The sequence below is a fragment of the Helobdella robusta genome (assembly GCF_000326865.2).
Source record: "Helobdella robusta unplaced genomic scaffold HELROscaffold_6, whole genome shotgun sequence".
NCBI classification, from domain to species: domain Eukaryota; kingdom Metazoa; phylum Annelida; class Clitellata; order Rhynchobdellida; family Glossiphoniidae; genus Helobdella; species Helobdella robusta.
Window position 1 is genome coordinate 1,531,636 of NW_008705330.1, and position 12,262 is coordinate 1,543,897.

A 12,262-nucleotide genomic window follows, 5' to 3' on the forward strand; every position below is an offset into this window, starting at 1 on the left:
AATTATTCTGACAACCATATCTTAATTTCGAAATTATAACTTTAAAAACATTTAAATTATACAACTGAACCCTGAAATGATTGGTTTTTATATACGTAACACTAACCTTGTCAAATATCATTGGAAAAGCATCTTTTTGAAAAAAAATTTTCAAACCAACTTTATGAAAACTTTCTGGTGTAAAATGATTGCTACAAATTAAAATCTTTTTTTCATCTTATTTGTCAATGTATTTTTTAATGAAGTTTTCCCATTGCATTCTCTTAATATCATTCTTTGGCAGTCTGAATTTAAATTTATTTCAATTAATATCTATACAACTTTGAGTTAACATTACCATTTAATGCATTTATTATGTTACTAATATTATTTATTACTATTATATTATATTATTATATATAATTGTTTGCAGATTATTATAATTATATTGTATAGTGTTATACTTTACAGCTATAATATAGTGTATAGTATAGTCTAAATTAAATTAACCTGTGTAAAGTAACATTTTCATCTAAATAAGATGAGTGGTATTTTGTAATGGAACACACAGGCATTTTGATTTGGTTGAGAATCTGTGTCTGTCAAATCAAATACTAAGCAAATATTTTCTAATTAAAAATGTATTATTGTTTTTAATATTATTTTGACAAGTTAAGAATTAAGATTCTCTAATAGTTTAATCTCAATGTCACGTCATGTGTACTTAACTACTTATGTATGTGTATTGTGTAGCCTATATGTTGTTTGTATGTATGTATGACATGTATGTGGAATGTAAAATGTATAAAACGAAATGTATAAATGCAGAAAATTATACTAATCCCTTTTCTTTTTTAAATGTACTAAATATAGTATATAATATATAAAATGCAATACGAAATCGAATTTAAAACAGCAAACGAGACAAAAACATTGCAAGCGATAATTTCAGATCAGACGATTAATCAAAGACGCTGACGAAGACAACGACGATGCTTGAACCATAGAACAAAAAACAATTTTTGTTATAAATTAATTTTTATGCCATATCCATTATATCCACGATACAAACAGTAAAAAATCAAAATAATCATAAATTTGGAAAAAAGATGTATTAGCAATATATAAGCATTATATATAAATAACATATAAACATTTACTTCCAGAGAGCTTATTTGAAGAAATTTCGAATTGAACGTGTTAATGCTATAAGGCGTGAGGCCGCACGGTGAATTCGACGTTGAGATGCTATAAGGCGTGCGATTCGCGGGTAATTACGATGCTTGAAATTATAAATCGTGAGGCATCTGCACGTTGAATTCGACATTAAGATGCTATAAGGCGTGCGAATCACGAGCGGGCGAATACATTTGAAAGGTGTAAAGCGTGAGACTAGCACTACAAATTCGACGTTAAGATGAAAATAAAATAAATAACCCTAACCCGCATGCCGAATTTGACATTGAGATGCTATAAGGTGTGCAAATCACGAACAGGCGAATACAATGTTTAAAATCATAAATCTTGAGAAACCCGCACGTCGACTTTGAGATGCTATAAGGCGTGCGAATCACAAACAGGCAAATACGACGAATTTTTGAACATATTTTTCGTACGCACGTCTTATAGCAGTCTAACAAGTTCATGGTCGGCGTGCGGATAGATTTATCATTGTATTTTTTAAATTTTAACATTTTTAACTGAATTATATGTATTTTATAAATATATAAATAATTGCTTTGTACTTTTACCAATAAAATTTTTTGACTATTGCTAATTTACTAAGATTGTTGAAAACTTGCTCAGTGAAATCAATTTTTTATTTAATTCCCTTTTCCTTAGAACGTTGGTCGCCTGATATATTCTTTCAAATGTGAATACGGCACCTAAATTTAGAATATATTCGACACATTTCTACTAACATTGAGACTGAACAATAACGAAAGACACTGTTTCGCAACAGATATCCGTTCAACTAAAAATTTTAACTTTACATAAACAAAAATAATCCTTTAATAAATATCTAACAAGATGCAGCATCTCTGCTACCAACAAAGAACTAATAATAAAGAGAAAGAATGGACTTTTTGAAACCAATAAATTAGAAACGCACAGATATATATGATACAACTGATATTTGATAACATACTACGTCGAAAATGGTGAAGAATTACCAAAAAAAAGCCTTTTCTGTATAAGATAAGAATTAAAAAAAGTAGTTAAAAACTTTGTTTTCTATATAAATACATAAGTTGAAAAACAATGATAAAAATAAGTTACAAAATATTGAAAAACTGATTCAGCTAAAAGTGCAGTGATATTTTGTAATAACGACAGTCAACTTTATATATATATAAACATACATATATATATATATATAAACATACATATATATATATAAACATATGTATATATATATACAAACATATATACAAACATACATACATACATACAAACATACATACAGTCGTTGCCGCGATATTCTTCCACCAGTGTCCTCCACGGGGGACCGTACGCACGTCCAAATTTTGAACAAAGAATATAAAAAGATCTTTCAAAATTTTTTGTCTTCATGCGGCGACGACTTTTCCACCGCTCGTTTGTTAGCCATGTCCAGCGTTGCCAGCTGTGGGTGGTTGAGATCGTGGCCCAACACCTCTGTGGGCACCAGGCTTGACGACGAGTCTGTGAGATTTGCCATTGGCTTCAGACTTGGCCTGGTCATTCAAAATAAATACACGTGCCGTGTGGCGCTGGGGCGGACGAGTTTGGGCACCACGGTTTGGTTTGTCGCCTGGGTGGGAGCCGTCAACTACGTCACTCAGCATTAAACGACTACATTTGTCGGCTCTTCTCCAAGGCTTCAATCCCGGTTCTCAAGGAACCATCCGCATTTCTGCGCATGATGGTAGGCGCCCGGACGGATGCACACTAATACCTTGGAAAGCTGGTAGATGTTTGGCGTGGGATGTTACGGTCCCTGGCACCCTTGCCGAACGATATCTAAACCTGACAAGTAAAGAATGCGGTTTGGCCGCGGCCAGGGCAGCGGACGAGAAAATTAAAAAATATGGGAACGCCCTCCCCTCGATGGAATTCTTGCCAATATGTATCGAGGTTCTCGGCGCGATGGACCCCAACACCCTTAAATTTTTTAAGGCAATATATAAAATGATCAGCGTCAGATCAGGCGACAGCAGGGAACTGTTTTTTGCAACTAACCACATTTCGTACTTGTTGCAGCGGTTCCTGCGTGTCTGTGTGCTTGAAAATATCCAGCTCAATGCCGACATGTGCAATTAACGACAAATAAAAGTGTTAATCCATTTGTTACTTGATGTTTGACGGTTCAGTGTCACTCATCATGTTTTGGTTTTAACATACATGCATACATACATACATACACCCTAACATACTAGACAAATAACAAAATAAAATTATAATAAAATTTTGATAGTTTGTAAGCGTAATTTCAATTTTACCGCCCATCACCTAAAACGTTAATGACCATTTATACGTTAATCTTGCAACTTAATATAATTTAAATTATATAAATTATGTATATATATATATATATATATAACCATATATATATATATATATAACATTCATAATATATAAATATAATAATATAATGTATATTAATATTCATATTTTATTTTAAATTTTATTAATTTAATTATTTTAACTCCTAACTAAACTGCATATATTTCCTTTTTTATATTTATTATTATTTTTTACGGTCTTTATTATTTTTTTTACGGTTTTAAATATTTTGGCTTAATTTCTATCATTTTAAACCGGTTTTATTTAGATAAATATTAGTTTCTCTATTTTACAGTAATATCATATTTAATTTTATCATAAAATTTTAAACATTTTAATTTTTTATTTTATGGGTCCAAATTAAATTCTTAATATAATTTTTCTTATTTCTTTTAATAATTTCAATTAACATTACATACATATTCAAATTACATGGTCATAACAGTTGCGCCTAACGTAATACTTTGTATTGTGTACATAATGTACACATTTCGCATTGGTTTGTATTACCTGTCATTCATTAACCTCATATTAAAAGACGCGTTTTAGTTTTATATATTGATTATTCAGTTCATAAATTTTGATAATAATTAGTGTTTAAGCTAAGAGCACTGTTGTGTCTAGAGGCGCTGAGAGTTGATATTGCCGCCCTAGGCAAGATACGTTCCGGCCATTGTGAAGTTATTGTCATGTCAATTAATGATCAATTAATGCAATATTTATGATTTTGAGTATTGTATCTATTTTTTTTGTTTGTTAATTGCACGTGAGCTTCACAATAACTTTGTAATAAAAATATCTTAATATAATTAGGTTTTTTCTAATATAATAAAGTTTTTTAACGACTCAACCGGTTAAAATATAAAAACAAATAAATTGATACCAATTAATTTATAACATCAACATGTCCAGCTAGGGTTTCGCGTCTCAATTGCCCTTCCTCACCCATTGTCATGTCTGTTTCAAACATAACAGATTGAGACATGACGAAACTCTCGTAGGACACGGTGGAAAAGTGAAGGGTACTGAGTGCTAGGGCTCATTGAAAATGCCACCCTCGGTTGCAGGCAGGGAATCGGTTGGAGGTCGAATTGGGAATTTGTCAATGGCGGGTGTTGGATCGAAAATAACAAGGACTGTTGTAAGCGAAAGCTATGATTCATTTGTCGAATCCTTTTTTAAAATGTCATCAAACTACAGTTTGGTCGACTACATACCGAAACACTCGTGTGGTAAGTTTGGTCTAGTTTTGATCAACATACTGAAAAATATATGTGATCACCCATCTGATTCCACGGCATGGTTTAAATTGTTATTCCTTCCAAAGATGGTGCTTTATAAAGACCCCTAAGAAGGAAGAGGTCGTAACATCAGCGTCCAAATCAACAGTAGGCTCGATGCTTCTTCTATTTTTAGTGGCCCATTGGAGGAGTTGGTAAAAGCCATGAAACCTGTTTAAAGAATGAACCAAAAATTTGTGCCATGATCAAAAGCAAAATTGAAAAAGGTAATATTCAAAATGCCATGAAAATTTTGTCATCAACGGACACCATGGCCCCGAACTCTGACGATACTCTCAATGCTTTAAAAAACAACCCAATGCCCTGGCTGACAGGAAACACAGTCCAGAAAAGAAAACCGTTAGCGTCTCTATCACTGCTCAGCAACTGATGCTGTGTCTAAAACAGTTTCCAAAGGGAACTTCCGGTGGTAGAGACGGCCTATCCCTTCAGCATCTAAGAGAATTGACGCAAGACAAAACCGAATCCACAGAGCTTATCAATGCAGTGACTTGTTTCATAAACCTTTTGCTAAATGTGCATCCGTCAAAAGTGCATTCAAAGTTATATATTAGGTGATTTCTTTCCAGGGTTGAATTTTGGAGAGACGTGCAATTACTCTTTATGTTTGCCGTTTTATCATTTTGATAAACTCTATCGTCTGTATTTCTAGGCTTCACGTTTTGAAAATAATGTTATAACCGGCCCCTTAAACTTGTAGGGTATGGTTATTTCTCTCTGCGTGGATTCTTGATTCCTAAGCAGACTTATTTCAGATGACTTTGCTAGAAAGAAAACAATGCTGGCAATCACTTGTGTGTATCGCCGTAATACAACTATTCGTCAGCAGTTAAGTTTCTCTTTTCCGACTAATTACATTGAATCCTGGTATTCTTTACTGCAGTGAACTTCCAGCTATTGAAATCTTACCTCTGTCACCAGTGTGTAATTTCCTGAAGATCCCACTTCTAACACTAGTGTCGTAACCTCTTCGACCTCGTAACTACCAACACTGATGTTTTAGCTTCAGTATGTCTCCAACAACGTATTGTAGCTTCCAACAATAGTCAAGAGTTCGTTTATCCATAGGTTCAAGATATCCGATGGATGAACACAACAACTTTCATTTGTCTCAATTAATGGTCCGACGTATTTTCTATAAAGTTTTGTATTTTATCCTATTCTCCTCCTCCGATTGAGTAACCATACTTTACTACCTTCTTCAAAATTGATCTACAGTTTGTCTCTGTCAAAGAATAACTTGCACTTTAATTGATTGCTAAGTACATTCGGTTTCGTTTCTTCCTGAATAATACTAATACTTTTTCTAGTGCTTGAACATAAGGATCTATGTTAAGATTATTCCTCAATTGCGATGCATAAGTTATATTTCGATTCATTTTCTTGCCGTATAAAATTTCAAAAAGTTTAGTTGAATTGGTAGCTACACAACTTTTGTAACTGAAATAATTGATGACCAATTGTGTTGATCTGAGCAATGCAATCTTATTGCCTGCAGGATGTGCTTATTAAAAGTTTATATATTTGTTTGCTGCAAATATGCGCTTGCTTTGATGTGTTTAATGTTATAACATTTACAAAGGTGTTCCATGATCTGAAAGGTTAAGTTAGTTTCTAAGTCTGACAATATGGATTTCATTGCTCTATATTTTGGAATATAGTCAATGAAAAGTTTCACAGCAATTTCTTGAGCTGTTTGTGTTTTAAGTGGATAGATTTCAAGAAAGCGACTCTATGATTCAATAGATATTAACGCATATTTGTAATCTTTTGGGCTTTCTGGTAATAGTCCAATGATATCGATGTGAACGCGTTCAAATGGCTCTACAACTTCAAAAAGTTTATAAACTGATTTCGGTTATTTGGGAATAACCTTGGTCTTTTGAAACTGTGATAATCCGTTTACATTTCTGGCCAATAGTATTGCTGCTTCAACGAGGAATACAATCTATCTAAACCTGGGTGGTTATTTTCATCATGCTAATCAAATCACAAAATGTTTCTTAGATTGTTAGGAATAGACAATTGCTGCTAAATTTTGATTTTGTTAATTGAAGGTGATATAATTTATTATCAAGAATTGTTAGATTTGCCGTGGCAAGAATTTTCTTGATCTGCTTATCATCATCTGGAAGAATTTTTTCGTTAAAATATATAACTGAAATTAAATATAACTAAAACCGGGATCTTGTTTCTGATCTTGTATGATGTCAAGCTGGATGGTGTTGATTTTATGTCACTGGTGTTGCAGTCTCGACTGCTGGTGTTATCTAAACAAAGGCATGTTCTCAAAATGCGTCTCAGCATCTTCAGTCTGTTCGCAGGAAATCTGTTCTTTGCTGCAATGTTTTGTTCACTTTTAACATGTTAAATTTGAAAGATGAATTTTGCAAAAATGTTGCCCATCTGAGTAATCTGCTGCTTGAAAATTTTAAACTGCTAATATATTTTGATGAGATATGATCTGTGTAAACTGTAAGTGATTGTTTGACAATTAATTGGAATAAAACTGCTTCCTTCTAAAACTGCTAGACATTGTAATTCTTTGCCCATCTAGTTTTTCTCTGCTTGTTTCAAAGTGCGTCTCCCAATGCGATTGGTTTAATTATACATTTTGAATCTTTTTGCTGCAAAATATGATTTAGCAATTGTTGATGCATCAGTATTTAAAATAAATGGTTTTATTGTGTCCGTTCGAAAGTTTGATCATTTTTCTGCAAGTTGAAAAGTGATGCTGCTATGCTTGAAAATTTGGAATGAAACGTCTGTAAAGTTGTGCTAAGCCAATAAATGATCTCAAAGATCTTAAATTTGTAGGTATTGGAAAGTTTTGAATGTGTTTAATTTTTCTGGGTCTGTTTCTAAATCTTTGTCAGTGACGTAGTAACCTAGGTAAAGTACTTTGTTTTTTGTAAACTGATATTTTTTCAGATGCAATTTTAAATCTGCATCACAAAAACGTTCAAATATTTCATTCAAATGTTTAACCATTAAAAAAACAAATGATATCATCAACATATACTCAGCATGTAATGTTAGTTAAACGTTTTAAAATTGTTTTTGTTAGTAACTGAAATGAAATAGGTAAGTTGGTAAGTCCTTAAGGAAGAGTGTACTGAAAGCGCTTTTGTGGGCTGTTGCTGGATTAAGAGGTAATCTAAAACTAAGAAAATGTCTCATCGTTAATGGGTAAAAAAAAGACAGGCGCGTCGCCAACTGAATCCATCTCGGCTGGACTACCTGGGGTACATTCATTCAAAATCATCAACGACATCGGGTGTAATTCCGATAGATCAGCCGAAATATCAACGAACTGATTGCCGTCTCGATCACTTTGATCAAATTTCGTGCGATGATTTGAAATCAGTGATATTATCATCGCCTTCAAAACCATGTCCGGTATGCTGCTTTTTTGTCTGTAAATTTGATGTTTCGTCGTGAAATACTTTTATAACTATCTTTATAATTACGTACCGACTTTACATATATATCTATATACAACCTATATTTACTTATAATTTACTAACCTAAATTATCATCCCCATATCGTCGACGTATTTTTGTATATTTTTAAACATTTTGTGCTGTTGTTTAGGATTTTACTCAATTTTGCGTAATTCTGATTCTTGTCCAGTATTATAAATAAAATTACTCTCACCTTAGCCTGTTACTTCCAAACATAGACGATATTCTTTTATTTCGATAAATCGAGGATAATCTACTCAAATGGGCAACTTACCTTTTTTTCCATTTCCTTCACGGTCATAGGTCCTGATAAATCACGTCATTTATCTTGCTAATGACATTGTTCTGATACTTTTAATTTCTTGAATGGGCTGCGTTATTTCTTTACGGGTCACGGCGGGTTTAAATTGTTGAGGTTCCTCTAGAACCAAAGAACCAAATTTTTCTTCCAAGTGCATGTTGGAGGGTTTATCTCAAAACTTGAATCATCGTCTGTCACCAATTTCTGTCCTGAATAAACATTCGCATCAACGTTAACATCACGTACATCGTTACCATTTAAATGATTGTTGTCGCTGTTAGAAAAAAAAGCAGACGAGTTGCTGGCAGTAAGATCCAAGTGGTAGTCCTACTGCATATCAAAAGTTTCAATGTCCTTTTCACTGCCAACTTCTCTAATAGTTTCAAAACCATCATAGTCATTTTCGTTATCATCTTCACCATTACGATGTCAATTTCCTTTCTTCACGTCAACACGTGTATTGTTGTCATCACAGTTGTCACGTGCATCGCAATTAACCTGTGCATTGCAATTAACACCTGTATCGCAGTCGTAACCATCTGTAGGAAGAATAAACATGCGATCGCTAATGTAATTATCGGTAGGCAAAATAACTGATCTGATGTCAGAAGCTTCAGAATATTGTGTAACTGTTTCTTTTTTATTTTCGATATCACTTCTTTTGATGTTCTTTCGAAAGTTGATTGTTATAGCTATGGGAATGACAAAATAGCGCTATATGTTATTTTAATTATCATATATTTATGCTGTATTTGTAATCTTTGGGAAGGTTGCAGAAACACAATTTTTCTTAACTTAATAAACACTACATGTTATAGTATGTTATGTTATTCCTAATATGTATCAAAAATTGTATCCAAATAATGCGGTACATTGCGACTATGTCTCATAATAGTAGCTGACTTGGGATGTTTATTAAAGTACGACTGTATTTGGCTGAATTTTCACGAAATCGCAATTTTTTTAATTTAATCAACAATGCTTATCGTAATATAATTGACTAGTTATTCATATTATGTTTATGATCGAAAATTGTATTGAAATGTGGTACATTGCGACATTATCACAAAATATATAGTGGATGAATTGAGGTGTTTATTACCGTACGAAGTATTTGGTTGACTTCACAGAAATTATAATGTTATAATACTCGCTGTCGTAACCGATTTACGACGCGACGGGTTCAAATCTTCGATTGAATAAAATACTCCAAACAGTTATTAGTTATTAAACTTTATTTACAGAAGAAATCAACTAATTGTTTATTTCTAGCAAATTCAAATTAACGCAACATTAACTTTTAAATTGTTCAAATCTATCGCTATGACAACGTCAACAAACAAATCAAATATCGCTTTAAATAATTCACCGAATCGCTATTTACAAAATTACGAATTTCACTAATCACGGATTTCACTAATCACAGATTTCACTAATCACGGATTTCACTAACCGCTAATCTTCTTGCGACGTGCGCTTATATACTCTTCGCAAGCGTCGTTTCTAGATTCTTCTAGATGGTCCGATTCTAGTATACTCTAGAATGCTCCAGTCACTAGAACATTCTAGAATACGCTAGAATCTAGTGCGTTCGGTAGCACGGTTATAACAATAATATGAATTTGAATAAATATTGTATTAAAATAATGCAGTACATTGCGAAAATATTTTATATAATTTTATTATAATATAAGTAAATAATTATTCAGAATATATATTTGATGTGGTACATTGCGATAATATCTCAAAATATGGCGGCTGTCTTGAGATATTTATTGACGTACACGGTATTTGGTTGACTTTTCACAAACACACTATTCTCTTAATTTAATCGATACAAATAGTTCTAATATAGGCTAATAGAAATATAACTATTAATAAGTATTATAAAACCAATTGTAATAAAATAATGCGATAGATCGCGACATTATCACAAAATATAGTGGCTGACTTGAGATCTTTATTAACATATGCGATATTTGGCTGACTTTTCACAGAAAGACAAATTACTGCATCTGTGAAAAGTCAGCCAAACATCGCGTACTTTAATAAATATCTTAAGTTAGCCAATATATTTTGTGATGTTATTTTGATACATATTCTGCGTACGTTAATAAACATCTCAAGTCAGCTAGTATATTTTGTGACATTGACGCGATGTTATTACAATTTTCAATCAAATACATATTAATAATATTTCAATTATATTAGAACAATTTGTTTTGATTAAATTAAATTAGATTAAATTAAAAAAAATTATAAGCCAGCTAATTTTGATTCTGTTGTTTGCATTCACAACGGTGAATTTAAGTTTAAAAATTAAAAAATTAAATTTTTATTTTTACTTTCTCCTCTTAAACCATTGTTTGCATTCATGGCTAAAGTGAAGAAACATGACATTTCGTTTCAAACATTCAAAGGTACAACATTTTCTAAGTTCTAACAATTTCAATTTTTTTATGTCACTTAATTGAATGTCATTGTGATAAATTTATTGAAAATTAGTATTAATATTAATTAATCATAAGCATTAATATTAATAAGCATTAATATTAATTAATCATAAGTATTAAAACTTTTGAGTTATTTGAAGAATCACAATATTTCTTTTTCAAACATTTAAAGGTACAGCATGTGTTTTCAATAACATACAATGATAAAACCGACCACAAATAGAAATAAAGTATTTATATAATTTTCATTCATTTTGAAAAACGTATAATACTAATGAACTTAGTGATTTATCTTGATATTCATTTTTGAGGTGATACGAAGTCCATCTAGTATTATTATATTCACGCATATACACCTAGAATTATACCAGCCGTCGAAGACACTTGCGTACAAAAAAGCTTTAAAGTCTGGTCTTATTCTTTAGTTTCCATGAACATTCGTCAAATAATACAATTTTTATATTTTTTGAGTTCAATAATAAATATTTATTCATTTTTTAATATATATAATTTATATATGTATATATATAATTCATAAATAAAAATACATGATTTATTTAGAACTTTTTTGAAATTTTAAAAAATGTTTATTGAATTGAAATCATTACTGTCAAATAAACGTCCTTTTGGTAAAAAATAAAAAAAAAACTCTTGATTCAATAAATCGAAAAATTTTTTTAGATTAATTTATAAATACATCAGTAACGTGAACATTAAAAAAAAGTTAACTTGGTTGTCAATAAAATAAAATGGCGTAATTAAAACCAATATGTTTACTTAAAGATAAAATTTCGTACGTTTTCAAAATATAAAATTTATAAGTTTTATAGGTTAAATAAAAGAATTTTAGAAATTTCATATAGAATCCAGGATCGCCAATTATAATAACCACAAAACTTGTATATTATAACTTTGTTGATATGCACAGTTATTTGTTTAAATTATTCTACACAAGACGGTTTAGCAACCCTTTGGGCTTTCAATTTTCTTGTTCTCGGCATTTTCATCGATTGTCGATGCTTTAGTATAATTTTGATTTCTGAAACATCGTCCAAATCTCCAATCCAGATATTGTTTGGTTTGAAGTAAGTGAGGAAACATATCTGCATAGTTACAATACAAATGTGAATAAATATTAATCAATTAAAATTATTATTCATTTTTTAAGAATAATAAACTGAACATTTGAAAAAAAAATCTACAAAATTCAAGAAAGC

At 31.4% G+C, this 12,262-nt stretch overlaps 3 protein-coding genes across 3 annotated transcripts; 2 read left to right on the forward strand and 1 right to left on the reverse strand.

Moving 5' to 3' along the window:
* Positions 1-1,426: 1,426 nt before the first annotated feature.
* Positions 1,427-3,282, forward strand: HELRODRAFT_164096 (hypothetical protein; the record flags this gene model as incomplete). Its single annotated transcript, XM_009029134.1, has 3 exons — positions 1,427-1,456; positions 2,447-2,490; positions 2,892-3,282. 3 exons carry the CDS (start codon positions 1,427-1,429, stop codon positions 3,280-3,282), a joined length of 465 nt encoding a protein of 154 aa, XP_009027382.1.
* A 1,291-nt stretch (positions 3,283-4,573) lies between these two features.
* Positions 4,574-5,384, forward strand: HELRODRAFT_164097 (hypothetical protein; the record flags this gene model as incomplete). The annotated part of the gene is made up of 2 exons (XM_009029135.1): positions 4,574-4,827; positions 5,141-5,384. 2 exons carry the CDS (start codon positions 4,574-4,576, stop codon positions 5,382-5,384), a joined length of 498 nt encoding a protein of 165 aa, XP_009027383.1.
* A 3,328-nt stretch (positions 5,385-8,712) lies between these two features.
* Positions 8,713-10,992, reverse strand: HELRODRAFT_164098 (hypothetical protein; the record flags this gene model as incomplete). The annotated part of the gene is made up of 3 exons (XM_009029136.1): positions 8,713-8,919; positions 9,091-9,284; positions 10,938-10,992. 3 exons carry the CDS (start codon positions 10,990-10,992, stop codon positions 8,713-8,715), a joined length of 456 nt encoding a protein of 151 aa, XP_009027384.1.
* Positions 10,993-12,262: the final 1,270 nt, after the last annotated feature.